General features: G+C 44.1%; 1 protein-coding gene across 1 annotated transcript in view; it reads right to left on the bottom strand.

Annotated features, from left to right (window-relative positions):
- The window catches only part of CLSTN2 (calsyntenin 2), a 569,746-nt gene that overhangs the window by 327,380 nt on the left and 227,294 nt on the right, over positions 1 to 15,072 (bottom strand). The window contains exon 3 of the mRNA XM_088472076.1: positions 13,602 to 13,797. Coding sequence (XP_088328202.1) covers positions 13,602 to 13,797 — 196 coding nt within the window. The remainder of the gene's footprint in view (positions 1 to 13,601; positions 13,798 to 15,072) is intronic.

The following is a 15,072-nucleotide window of genomic DNA, read 5'->3' as shown; positions in this document are numbered from 1 at the left end:
CCATATTTATTAGTTACCACATGTAGCAGGTCAGCAAAAAAGATATTGGATATGCTGTTGTACAAGGTCAGCATATAGCTACAGGTCGATGCCTCGGTTCCCACAAGACATTCTACAAGTCCTCCTCACTGTTATGCAGCTATTCAGCTTTTTCGCTGACCTAAAGTACATGTAGTAACTAATACATTTTTGCATAAGAAGACTGGTAAGTGCACCTTTTAATTTTGAAGTTATGTAGATATATATACTGTATGTATATATATGTATATATATATATCTATCTATATATATATTAGGGGTGTGCACCGGCCACTTTTCGTGTTTTGTGTTTTGGTTTTGGATCTGGATCTTTCTTCGTGTTTTGGATCTGGATTGGTTTTGCCAAAACCACCCTTCCGTGTTTTGGGTTCTGGGTTTTGTGTTTTGGATCTGTATTTTTTTGAAAAAAAGCATAAAAACAGCTAAAATCACAGAATTTGTAGGTTTTTCTGCTCCTATGCTATTATTAACCTCAATAACCTTAATTTCCACTCATTTCCAGTCTATTCTGAACACCTCACACCTCACAATAGTGTTTTTATGTCCAAAAGGTTGCACCGAGGTAGCTGGATGACTATGCTAAGCGACACGAGTGGGCGGCACAAACACGTGACCCATCTAGGCGTGAAACTGCAGTGGCAGACAGGATGGCAGTTTGAAAAACTAGGCCCCAAACTGTACATAATGCAAAGAAAAAAAAGAGGTGCAAGATGGAATTGTCCTTGGGCCCTCCCACCCACCCTTATGTTGTATAAACAGGACATGCACACTTTAACAAACCAATCATTTCAGCGCCAGGGTCTGCCACACAACTGTGGCTGAAATGATTGGTTCGTTTGGGCCCCCACAAAACAAGCTGGCAATTAATGTGTCCCTGCACAAACTGGCTCTACGGAGGCAAGATGTCATCCTCATCCTCCTCATCCACCGATTCCTCACCCTCTTCAGTGTGTACATCCTCATCCTCACAAAGTATTAACTCGTCCCCACTTGAATCCACCACCACAGGTCCCTCTGTACCTTCTGGAGGCTGGTCTCCCTGGAAGAGCTGATAATTCATTTTGATGAACATCATCTTCTCCACATTCTGTGGAAGCAACCTCCTACGCCTTTCGCTGACAAGGTTCCCGGCTGCACTAAACACTCTTTCGGAGTACACACTGGAGGGGGGGCAACTCAGGTAAAATAGAGCCAGTTTGTACAGGGGCCTCCAAATTGCCTCTTTTTCCTGCCAGTACAGGTATGGACTGTCTGCCATGCCTACTTGGATGCTGTCACCGATGTAATCCTCCACCATTCTGTCAATGGTGACAGTATCATATGCAGTGACAGTAGACATGTCAGAAATTGTTGCCAGGTCCTTCAGTCCGGACCAGATGTCCAAACTTGGTCCTGCCTGCCCTGCATCACCGCCAGCGGGTTGCTTAGGATACCTAAGTTTTTTCCTGGCAGCCCCAGTTGCAGGAGAAAATGAAGAAGGAGCCGTTGACGTGTCACGTTCCGCTTCAGCTGACAGTGTGTTCACCAGCAGGTCTTTGCACCTCTGCAGGCTTGTGTCGGCCGGAAAGAGAGACACCACATAGGCTTTAAACCTAGGATCGAGCATGGTGGCCAAAAACGTAGTGGTCTGATTTCAACAGATTGACCACCCTGGAATCCTGGCAAAGCGAATGAAGGGCTTCATCCACAAGTCCCACATGCCGAGCGGAATCGCTCCGTCTTAGCTCCTCCTTCACTTTCTCCAGCTGCTTCTGCAAAAGCCTGATGAGGGGAATGACCTGACTCAAGCTGGCAGTGTCTGAACTGACTTCACGTGTGGCAAGTTCGAAGGGCTGGAGAACCTTGCACAACACGGAAATCATTCTCCACTGCGCTTGAGTCAGGTGCATACCCCCTCCTTTGCCTATGTCATAGGTGGATGTATAGGCTTGTATGGCCTTTTGCTGCTCCTCCATCCTCTGAAGCATATAGAGGGTTGAGTTCCACCGCGTCACAACCTCTTGCTTCAGGTGATGGCGGGGCAGGTTCAAGAGTGTTTGCTGGCGCTCCAGTCTTCGGCACGCAGTCACTGAATGGCGAAAGTGGCCAGAAATTTTTCGGGCCACCCAAAGCGTCTCCTGCACGCCCCTGTCGCTTTTCAGAAAATTCTGCACCACCAAGTTTATTGTGTGAGCAAAACATGGGACGTGCTGGAATTTGCCCAGATGTAATGCCCGCACAATATTGGTGGCGTTGTCAGATATCACAAATCCCCAGGAGAGTCTAAGTGGGGTAAGCCACTGGGCGATGATTTCCCTCAGTTTCTCTAAGAGGTTGTCGGCGGTGTGCCTCTTACTGAAACCGGTGATACACAGCGTAGCCTGCCTTGTAACGAGCTGGCATTTCTGAGATGCTGCTACTGGTGACGCTGCTGCTGTTGCTGCGTAAGGTGATACATCTACCCAGTGGGCTGTCACAGTCATATAGTCCTTAGTCTGCCCTGTTCCACTTGTCCACATGTCCGTGGTTAAGTGGACATTGTGTACAACGGCATTTTTCAGGACACTGAGGACACTTTTTCTGACGTTTCTGTACAGTCTCGGTATCGCCTGCCTAGTGAAGTGGAATCTAGACGGGATTTGGAACCGGGGACACACTACCTCCATCAATTGTCTAAATCCCACTGCACTAATGGCGGATACCGGACGCACGTCTAACACCAACATAGCAGTCAAGGCCTCAGTTATATGTTTTGCTTCAGGATGACTGCTGTCGTACTTCATCCTCCTCGCTAAGGACTGTTGGAGGGTCAATTGTTTAGTAAAAGTAGTGGTGTTCCTACTTCCTTTCTGGGATGATGAACGACTCCCAGCAGCAGCAACAGCAGCAGCGGCAGCAGTAGGCGTAGCAATGCAGGATCCTCCAGAGGAATCCCGGATAGGAGAGTCAGTCATGCCAGTGACATGGCCTGCAGGACTACTTCCGATCCTGACTAAGGAGGAAATTGACGAGGAGGGAGTTGACGGTGTGGTTTGCAGGCGCTTGGATACAACAGGACAACGGGATTTAGGTGTCCCTGGACTGCTTACGGTCTTAGCCAAAGTTTCTGAACTTGACAGTAACTTTTTATGAACGCGCTGCAGGTGCCGTATAAGGGAGGATGTTCCTAGGTGGTTGACGTCCCTACCCCTACTTATTTCACCTTTACATATGGCAAGACAGTTGTTGTCCGGATTTGGATAGAAATATTGCCAGACCAAAGAGGTGGAATGTTTGGTCTTCTGCCCAGGCATGACCGTGATGGGCTTTTTCATCCCACGGACAACAACTGTCTCCCCCGGAGCCTGATTTAAACAAACCACATCACCATCAGAATCCTCCTCGCCAACTTCCTCCTCAGCGCCAGCTACACCAGTATCCTCATCCTGTTGTACTTCAACAGTGACATCTTCAGTTTGCATATCAGCAAGTGGACTGTGGGTGCTCCTTTCAGCACTTGCAGGGGGCGTGCAAATGGTGGAAAGAGCCACCTCTTCCCGTCCAGTGCTGGGAAGGTCAGGCATCGCAACCACCACCACACTTGGACTCTCCTTGGGGATTTGTGATATCTTCTTAGAAAGCACAGTTCTTCGCTGTGCTTTTGCCAGCTTAACTCTTTTGATTTTTTTAGTGGGAGGAGGGCTTCCATCGTCATGTGAAGCTGAACCACTAGTCATGAACATACTAGGGATCGACCTTAGCCGTTCCTTGCCACTCCGTGTCGTAAATGGCATATTGGCAAGTTTACGTTTCTCTTCAGCTGATTTAAAGGTCATTTTCCTGAACTTTGCCATTTGGGATTGTATGTGCCCTCTACTATGACATTGGGCATCGGCCTTGGCAGACGACGTTGATGGCATGTTATCGTCTATGTCATGACTAGTGGCAGCAGCTTCAGCACTAGGAGGAAGTGGTTCTTGATCTTTCTCTATTTTATTTTTATCGGAGAAAGTTTGGTCCTCCATTTATGTTATATCGATTTGATATATACGTGCGGCTAAACACAGAAAATTATTTTTTTTTTGGTTTGGACTGGAGTGTACTTTGTGGGTTACAGCACCCTTTAACGGTAAAGCCAGCCGGCCCTTTACTTATGACACAGGCGCACGCTTGGCACTACTTTGTTGATGCACGTGCGGCTACTGCGCACACAATTCACAAACACAGAAAATAATTTTTTTTTGGTTTGGACTGGAGTGTACTTTCGGGGGTTACAGCACCCTTTAACGGTCAAGCCAGCCGGCCCTTTACTTATGACACAGGCGCACGCTTGGCACTACTTTGTTGATGCACGTGCGGCTACTGCGCACACAATTCACAAACACAGAAAATAATTTTTTTTTGGTTTGGACTGGAGTGTACTTTCGGGGGTTACAGCACCCTTTAACGGTCAAGCCAGCCGGCCCTTTACTTATGACACAGGCGCACGCTTGGCACTACTTTGTTGATGCACGTGCGGCTACTGCGCACACAATTCACAAACACAGAAAATAATTTTTTGTTTGGTTTGGACTGGAGTGTACTTTGGGGGTTACAGCACCCTTTAACGGTCAAGCCAGCCGGCCCTTTACTTATGACACAGGCGCATGCTTGGCACTACTTTGTTGATGCACGTGCGGCTACTGCGCACACAATTCACAAACACAGAAAATAATTTTTTTTTTGGTTTGGACTGGAGTGTACTTTCGGGGGTTACAGCACCCTTAACGGTCAAGCCAGCCGGCCCTTTACTTATGACACAGGTGCACGCTTGGCACTACTTTGTTGATGCACGTGCGGCTACTGCGCACACAATTCACAAACACAGAAAATAATTTTTTTTGGTTTGGACTGGAGTGTACTTTCGGGGGTTACAGCACCCTTTAACGGTCAAGCCAGCCGGCCCTTTACTTATGACACAGGCGCACGCTTGGCACTACTTTGTTGATGCACGTGCGGCTACTGCGCACACAATTCACAAACACAGAAAATAATTTTTTTTTTGGTTTGGACTGGAGTGTACTTTGGGGGTTACAGCACCCTTTAACGGTCAAGCCAGCTGGCCCTTTACTTATGACACAGGCGCACGCTTGGCACTACTTTGTTGATGCACGTGCGGCTACTGCGCACACAATTCACAAACACAGAAAATAATTTTTTTTTTGGTTTGGACTGGAGTGTACTTTCGGGGGTTACAGCACCCTTAACGGTCAAGCCAGCCGGCCCTTTACTTATGACACAGGTGCACGCTTGGCACTACTTTGTTGATGCACGTGCGGCTACTGCGCACACAATTCACAAACACAGAAAATAATTTTTTTTTTGGTTTGGACTGGAGTGTACTTTCGGGGGTTACAGCACCCTTTAACGGTCAAGCCAGCCGGCCCTTTACTTATGACACAGGTGCACGCTTGGCACTACTTTGTTGATGCACGTGCGGCTACTGCGCACACAATTCACAAACACAGAAAATATTTTTTTTTTGGTTTGGACTGGAGTGTACTTTCGGGGGTTACAGCACCCTTTAACGGTCAAGCCAGCCGGCCCTTTACTTATGACACAGGCGCACGCTTGGCACTACTTTGTTGATGCACGTGCGGCTACTGCGCACACAATTCACAAACACAGAAAATAATTTTTTATTGGTTTGGACTGGAGTGTACTTTCGGGGGTTACAGCACCCTTTAACGGTCAAGCCAGCCGGCCCTTTACTTATGACACAGGCGCACGCTTGGCACTACTTTGTTGATGCACGTGCGGCTACTGCGCACACAATTCACAAACACAGAAAATAATTTTTTTTTTGGTTTGGACTGGAGTGTACTTTCGGGGGTTACAGCACCCTTTAACGGTCAAGCCAGCCGGCCCTTTACTTATGACACAGGTGCACGCTTGGCACTACTTTGTTGATGCACGTGCGGCTACTGCGCACACAATTCACAAACACAGAAAATAATTTTTTTTTGGTTTGGACTGGAGTGTACTTTCGGGGGTTACAGCACCCTTTAACGGTCAAGCCAGCCGGCCCTTTACTTATGACACAGGCGCACGCTTGGCACTACTTTGTTGATGCACGTGCGGCTACTGCGCACACAATTCACAAACACAGAAAATAATTTTTTTTTTGGTTTGGACTGGAGTGTACTTTGGGGGTTACAGCACCCTTTAACGGTCAAGCCAGCCGGCCCTTTACTTATGACACAGGCGCACGCTTGGCACTACTTTGTTGATGCACGTGCGGCTACTGCGCACACAATTCACAAACACAGAAAATAAATTTTTTTTTTGGTTTGGACTGGAGTGTACTTTCGGGGGTTACAGCACCCTTAACGGTCAAGCCAGCCAGCCCTTTACTTATGACACAGGTGCACGCTTGGCACTACTTTGTTGATGCACGTGCGGCTACTGCGCACACAATTCACAAACACAGAAAATAATTTTTTTTTTGGTTTGGACTGGAGTGTACTTTCGGGGGTTACAGCACCCTTAACGGTCAAGCCAGCCGGCCCTTTACTTATGACACAGGCGCACGCTTGGCACTACTTTGTTGATGCACGTGCGGCTACTGCGCACACAATTCACAAACACAGAAAATAATTTTTTTTTTGGTTTGGACTGGAGTGTACTTTCGGGGGTTACAGCACCCTTAACGGTCAAGCCAGCCGGCCCTTTACTTATGACACAGGCGCACGCTTGGCACTACTTTGTTGATGCACGTGCGGCTACTGCGCACACAATTCACAAACACAGAAAATAATTTTTTTTTGGTTTGGACTGGAGTGTACTTTCGGGGGTTACAGCACCCTTTAACGGTCAAGCCAGCCGGCCCTTTACTTATGACACAGGCGCACGCTTGGCACTACTTTGTTGATGCACGTGCGGCTACTGCGCACACAATTCACAAACACAGAAAATATATTATTTTTTTAGCACTTGGGGGGAGCACCCCTGATGGACAGAGCACCCCCTAGACAACACTATAGCACTCCTTTAGGACTGGGACACTGCACAGGACTTTGGAGTGGACACAGCCCCTATGGAGAACTGACTGCACAACACAGTCCAGCCAGCCCCTATGGACTTTGAAGTAGTGGACACAGCCCCTATTAACAACAGCAGCACAGCACAACACAGCCAGCCCCTATGGACTTTGAAGTAGTGGACAACAGCAGCACTACACTACACTACACTACACAGCCCTAACTCCCACCCTCCCTCTTCACTGTCCACAGCCGAGTGAGAAAATGGCGCCGACGTGGGTACCTTATATAGGATCCAAAACCCGCGAGACTCGGAAGGCGGGAAGATGACGTTTTGCCTCGATTTCAGAATCCGAGTCAGGCGGGAAAAGTCGAGCCTGACTCGGATCGGACTCGGATCGGGGGGGCTCGGGGGGGTTCGGATTTCAGAAATCCGAACCCGCTCACCCCTAATATATATATATATATATGTGTGTGTGTGTGTGTTTGTGTGTGTGTATATATATATATATATATATATATATATATATATAAAATGAACAAAGGGGGTGCACTCACCAGTCTTCTAAAATGAGTTTTTATTTCATCTTTTTAAAAAAAAATTTACAGCATCATAGTAAAGCTCCGACGTTTCGGTCCTAGCCATGGACCTTTGTCAAGGTACAATTCCAAGTAGTACTTTGCATCAATATATACCTGAGTCCAATTAAGAGACTCCTCCCTCACAATCATGTGAGTACAAACAATACAAACATATAGAGACATGAAGACATCATTTGTAATTGTGCAATAATACCAATCATTTTTTAGTTAATCTTTGATTGGTATTATTGCACAATTACAAATGATGTCTTCATGTCTCTATATGTTTGTACAAAGGTCCATGGCTAGGACCGAAACGTCGGAGCTTTACTATGATGCTGTAAAAAAATTTTTAAAAAGATGAAATAAAAACTCATTTTAGAAGACTGGTGAGTGCACCCCCTTTGTTCATTTTTTGTATGCAGGGATACAGGTGATCCCTTTTGGGTGGCTACCCCAGCAATTGGATTTTCAGACGTGAGTGTGGACTAATACTGGACTTTATATATATATATATATGTATATATATATATATATATACTTGGTTATTCACTTCTGAAATACATATAAATGCATATAACATATAAATGAGTTTGTAGTTGGCCATTCAGAAGGCATTGCTGTGGTGGGGAGAAAATATACAGTATTAGGTTTAATAACACAGTCTCAATGTTGGCTTTCTTTAATCCGCATGGGCAAAAGTAATTTTCTTCCACGCTCAGAAGGGACAGAAGCGCATGACGAAGGGACAAAAGCAGCAAGAGATGAGAAATGCAGAGCCTATAACAGGCTGCCTAGCAATTACATGAATGAGAATGAAAAGAGGAAGCACAGTGCTGTACAATAATGGGGAATGGGAGACCAGAGAAGAGAATATGTACACTTGCATTGTATGAGAGTGAATATGAAATTCAATTGCTTCTTAAAACATTATTTTCTCTTCCTTGGGTTTAATATTTACTGAATGATATTTTATTCAGGGCTAAGTATTTTATAAAGTCTTGAAAGCTTCTTAATACAAATATAAACGCACAGTTGTGATTTGACTTCCTTATAGCATAAATGATAAAGAATATTGATGTCGGCCAGTCAGATCCCGAATCCACTTTCCACATTATAGTACACATGTTTGCATATTCACCAATCTGTTTTTCAGCAGTTTTTTACATGTTTGGGGAAAGTATTATTTTTATGGTGTGGTTCCTAAAATGCATTTGGCTGATGAGTATACTCCTAAGCACTCAATTAACTGGTCTTGCCCACTTAAATGAAAAATCTGATAGCATACTTAAGGTGCCCATCCAGTAGAAGATTAAATTGAGCGATTGAACGATAACGTTAGCGTTCAATAGTTTGCAAATCGTTTGCAAAAATGTCTAAAACGACCAGTGATGTGTGCTCCTGCTGGTCGTTTAGACATCTATCATCAGCCAAACATGCTGGACAACCTTGACGATAACATAAGGTTCAGCATGTTTGCAGATGATTGATGTGCTACACTGAACAACTGCTCGTTCAGTGTAGGAACATCACAGACTGACAAACGACTGCACGATTACAATGTTGTAATCATGCAGTCTTTTGCCTGTCTTCTAGAGGATGGGCAGCATTACAAGACCAGTGAGGACAAAACACACCAAGCTACAGTTTGAGGATCAATTTCTGAGGTTGTATTATGTAGGCATGGATTCCACAGGGAATTATCTAATCCGGCTGTACATTCCCATAAAATAGGTCTGTCCTATTCAACAATCCTTTGAACATTGAAGCCTTGAGAATACCAATGTCAGCCAGTTTTATCTCATTCAAGGTAGCTGCATTTGCTATTTTACTCACAGTCATGTAACACAAGATGCCATCAATGTGCATGGAAATTATGTACAGGGAACAAGCCAATCACAGGAGTCAGTATGCATTACTAGCTCTGTGCATGTAATGCAGCTGGACCAGGGCACAAACCCAAAATCCAATAACCAAATGTGAAAATCTTCATCTGGTGGATCATATGGAATATACTCCAGAATACAGAATATTTTAGTGTAACCTCTAGTGGCATCTAATTTGCAACATGTCAATATGAAGTTACCTAGCGGTGAAAGTTAGACTTTTCAACACTTGATAAATTGAATTAAGCCACCATCCCCATAGAGGTCTTAGGGGACAACGTTAAAGTGCAAAAATAGAAACAGCAAAATGGCTCTTAAGTGTTTGATAGGTAGAGCCCTATAAGGGTTATTTTGGTTCTATAATATGGTTTTATAATACAGTACGGAACATTTTGTGGCTGCAGAATGTGGGCCTTATGTGGAAAGTGCAATATGTAAGAACTTAGTGTGTGTTACCATTATTTTATTTAATTTTAGGATTGAATATTAGCACCCATGACAATGGAAATTAATTACAATGCACACATGCTTCCCTGCTTCTGGTACTGGTGGCCCAATTATTACTGCACTGAGGCCACTGTTAGTTCACAAATTCTTGTCAACCATAAATATAGGAAATATTGTGCAAGACTATTTGGGACATAGTGGTGTGGTGCACACACAAAGCAATGATGGACAAAGTGGTTGGGTGCACACCCAAAGCAATGGTGGACACAGTGGTTGGTTGCACACAGAAAAGCATTGGTGCACACAGTGGTGGGGTGCACATACAAAGCAATGATGGACACAGTGGTGAGATGTACATACATAGCAATGGTGGACATAGTGGTAGGGTGCACACACAAAGCAATGGTGGACACGGTTGTATGCACACACAAAGCAATGGTGGACACAGTGATGGGGTTCACATACTGGGCCTGATTCAGAGCCGGACGCTCTTTCAGAGCGCTCGCTGTGAATCAGGGCGTCCCTGTTTTTATTTTGAAGACGGCCTCGCGACCACCGGGACTTGCGACGAGACCCTTGTGGTAGGGTCTCGTTCCCGCAAGCCCCAGTGAGCTTCCGGCTCTATTAGCCGGAATGTCAGTGGGGCCGCCCCCAAACGGCAGGCGTTCCTTCGGGAATGCCTCCGTTTGGCCAGCCACCGACCCTGCCCGCCTCCAAAATGGGGCAAGCTGTCAATCACAATCGACAGCTGCCCAGCTTTGGTGCGAGACCCATAGCGACAGAGCGCCCAGGTCTCGCGCATGCACACGCCAGAGCCGGCTCCGAAGTGCGCATGCGCAGTGCGGGACCATCGACCCGCTTGCGAGTGCTGTGCACTCGCGAGCGGGTCTGAATCAAGCCCACTGTACGAAGCAATGGTGGACAGAGTGGTGGGGTGCACACACAAAGCAATGATGAACACAGTGGTGGGATGCACACACAAAGCAATTTAAGCCCCATAACGCAGGGAGGAAAATTTTCGTATACCATTGTATATTTGTTTCTGTTACATTGCTTATTCTATATATAAAAATAAAAAAATCATCATCATAATTACAGTCAGGTCCATAAATATTGGGGCATTGACAGAATTTTCATATTTTGGCCTCTATTCACCATCACAATGGCTTTGAAATGAAACAAACAAGACGTGCTTTAACTGCAGACTTTCAGATTTAATTTGAGGGTAATTACATCCAAATCAGGTGAACGGTGTAGGAATTACAACGGTTTCTATATGTGCCTCCCACTTTTTAAGGGGCCAAAAGTAATGGGACTATCAACTCAAAAGCTATTTCATGGACAGGTGTGGGCTAATCCCTCGTTATTTCATTATCAATTAAGCAGGTAAAAGGTCTGGAGTTGATTCTAGGTGTGACATTTGCATTTGGAATCAGTTGCTGTGGACTCTCAATATGAGATCCAAAAGAGCTGTCACTATCAGTGAAGCAAGCCATCATTAGGCTGAAAAATCAAAACAAACCCATCAGAGAGATAGCAAAAACATTAGGTGTGGCCAAATCAACTATTTGGAACATTCTTAAAAAGAAAGAACGCACTGGAGAGCTCAGCAACACCAAAAGACCTGGAAGACCACGGAAAACAACTGTGGTGGATGACAGAAGAATTATTTTCCTGGTGAAGAAAAACCCCTTCACAACAGTTGGCCAAATCAAGAACACTATCCAGGAGGTAGGTGTATATGTGTCAAAGTCAACAATCAAGAGAAGACTTCACAAGAGTGAATATAGAGGGTTCACTACAAGATGTAAACCATTGGTGAGCCTCAAAAACAGGAAGACCAGATTAGAGTTTGCCAAACAACATCTAAAAAAGCCATTAGAGTTCTGGAACAACATCCTATGGACAGATGAGACAAAGATCAACTTGTACCAGAGTGATGGGAAGAGAAGATTATGGAGAAGGAAAGGAACTGCTCATGATCCAAAACATACCACCTCATTAGTGAAGCATGGTGGTGGTAGTATCATGGCATGGGCATGTATGGCTGCCAATGGAACTGGTGCTCTTGTATTTATTGATGATGTGACTGCTGACAAAAACAGCAGAATGAATTCTGAAGTGTTTTGGGCAATATTATATGATATTCAGTCAAATGCTTCAGAACTCATTGGACGGCGCTTCACAGTGCAGATGGACAATGACCCAAAGCATACTGCAGAAGCAACCAAAGAGTTTTTTAAGGCTAAAAAGTGGAATGTTATGCAATGGCCAAGTCAATCCCCTGACCTGAATCCGACTGAGCATGCATTTCACTTGATGAAGACAAAACTGAAGGGAAAATGCCCCAAGAACAAGCAGGAACTGAAGACATTTGCAGTAGAGGCCTGGCAGAGCATCACCAGGGATGAAACCCAGCTTCTTGTGATGTCTATGCGTTCCAGACTTCAGGCTCTAATTGCCTGCAAAGGATTTGCAACAAAGTATTAAAAAGTGAAAGTAAGATTTAGGATTGTTTAGTTTGTCCCATTACTTTTGGCCCCTTAAAAAGTGGGAGGCACATATAGAAACCGTTGTAGTTCCTACACCGTTCACCTGATTTGGATGTAATTACCCTCAAATTAAATCTGAAAGTCTGCAGTTAAAGCACATCTTATTTGTTTCATTTCAAAGCCATTGTGGTGGTGACTAGAGGCCAAAATATGAAAATTATGTCAATGTCCCAATATATATGGACCTGACTGTATATCTCCCTGTAAACAAAATTTATATTTATGAATAGGTCATGTACAATATATTAATCTATATGTAATTAATCTATTTAAATGGTTCATGCGATACGTGAATGACTGGTTGACATGACGATGAAGTCTAATTAAAGGTGTATGTGTGGATGTATGTATATATGTATATTTGCGCTATTTACTAAATTTAGATTTTCTAGTTGAGAAACAATTTCTATCTAGAACACCAGATCTCACAGCTTTCTTTTACATGTAAACAACATCTGCCCTATTGGTATCTGTTCTATGTGCTCTTTATGACAACCAGAGATACTGTATTTTAATGTTAATTAACAGTTGTACATATAGTTGTGAATTTATATGTGTTAAAGTATAACTACATTGGATTATTTATTTTATACTTCATATTACTGTAGTTGAAGTGTGACTAAGAAGCAAAAGTATATTTCTATATAGTGTAGCTATTAAAATTCACAGTGTTGTAAATTGTCATCAGACAGGGGGTATCCATGATAACTGATGCGTGCTGATCGGTTTTAAATTCAGATTACCTGGAGCAGTCTTCATACAGCCAATTTCAAGAGGAAGCGCAGTTTAGCACAAAGGTTTCAGATACTCTTTCTGAAACCTGTTATCAGTGTCTGTGTAGAAAATAGGAAAGAGTCTGCCATCAGTGCCGGAGACTTTGCTACCTTCTGCACAGACACCGACATCATTCTCTGAAAGTTCTCTACAGGACAGTAATGGGGCTGAGAACCCTGACAGACTCTACATGGAGCACTGAAAATATGGCCCTGGCACCTGTGCGGACATTTATATATTCAGAGGTTCTTACTGCTATCATGTAGAATGTAGGAAACGTGTTCTTTTTGGCATGTTTTTCTTATCCACTTTGATTATATATGTTATGATGTAAAATGACTTACTTGTGAGATTTCTTCCAATTAGCCCCACTCACTGCTGCCCCACAGTCATATGCTTGGATGATGAAGGTGTACTCCTTTTGTCGTTCACAGTCAATTGGTCCTTTAGCTCTGAGTCGACCTTCACCTGAAGTTCTGTTGAGAACGACAGCCTCAAAAGGAGTGTCCTGACCATGGATTTTAAATGCACATATTTCTCCTGTAAAATAGATTAAGAAGTCATTCAGAGTGCGGCATAAATTACACACATGACAGAGAGGTTTTCATTGTGCTGTCAATCTGTTGAGAGACATAACGACAGTAACATGAATATGGATATTGTACCTACAAAACGGTATATTACACAGTATTTCCCTTACTGTGATGGCCCATGTCTACAACTCACACTTGCCTACTCTCCCTCATTGTCAGGGAGACTCCCTGAAATAGTAGCTGTCTCCCTGTCTCCGTGGAGAGTCTACCAATCTCCCTGATTGCACCTCACAACCGTTATGAAGCTGTTATATAAAAAAATTCAGAGATATATACATTCCAATGGAATCATTAGTATCATCCCTGCATTGGCTATAAGAAACAATGATCCCTATGGCTACATTCATTTTCTTAAGAGTATTAATGTGTTTTCATCAACAAGTAGAACTTACTGACTGCTTTGGGGCTCATTTACATTTGGATGTAAGTCAGTTTTATGACACACCTCTCAGATGTAGCAGTACACACCCACTTTACCGCCACACTCAGGTATGCTACAACTGCACATGGTGGGATGAGATGTATGAGGTGGTATGTCCACATGCATGGCTTATTGTATTTCAGTTATGTGAATAGGACTTTACAGGCATCAGCTTACTGTACTCAGCTTACACATGCCTGCCCCTGCTTCACCTGCCCAGGTGCCCAGACCCAAGTAAACAATATGCAAAAGTTTACATATGCTTGTATGCCTACACATTATTGGTGCACATGCATAGAACAGAGAGGTGTATTATGTGACTCTCTAAATGAACATTATATGACAGTAGCAGTTGCTTATAGACTGTTTCTACAGGAGTTGTTTTTTGAAATGAGTGTAAACTTTGCATAGCCAATCAGACCAACAGAATAATAAAAGTAGCACAGAGTATTTTAGGAGATGAGAGTGCAGATCTTTTGGGAGTCTATTATCTGTCCACCTTGTTTGGTTATGTTATGAGGGGACTGCGTGTGACAGACTTAGCATCATGATACAAGCGTGGGAACGGATAGGCAAGTGGGAGTTAGATAGTGAGTCAGGGGTTCCCCCACAACTGTAAAGTTATTTTACATTACTCCATACATGCCGACATTCAGTTCCCTCCTTCCGGGAGGGAGCTGTATGCCTGTGCACAGCGGGGGGCATGGCCGGGCGATGACACAGTTTTAGGGGCGGAGCCACGTGATTGCGTCATCGTGGTTCTGCCCCCTCTTTACAATGCTGAAAATATTGGCATTGTGA

Source organism: Taudactylus pleione, unplaced genomic scaffold (genome assembly GCF_031769625.1).
Source record: "Taudactylus pleione unplaced genomic scaffold, aTauple2 ptg000120l, whole genome shotgun sequence".
NCBI lineage: Eukaryota > Metazoa > Chordata > Amphibia > Anura > Myobatrachidae > Taudactylus > Taudactylus pleione.
Note: the sequence above shows the minus strand (reverse complement) of the source record. Positions and strands in the feature narration are given on the sequence as shown.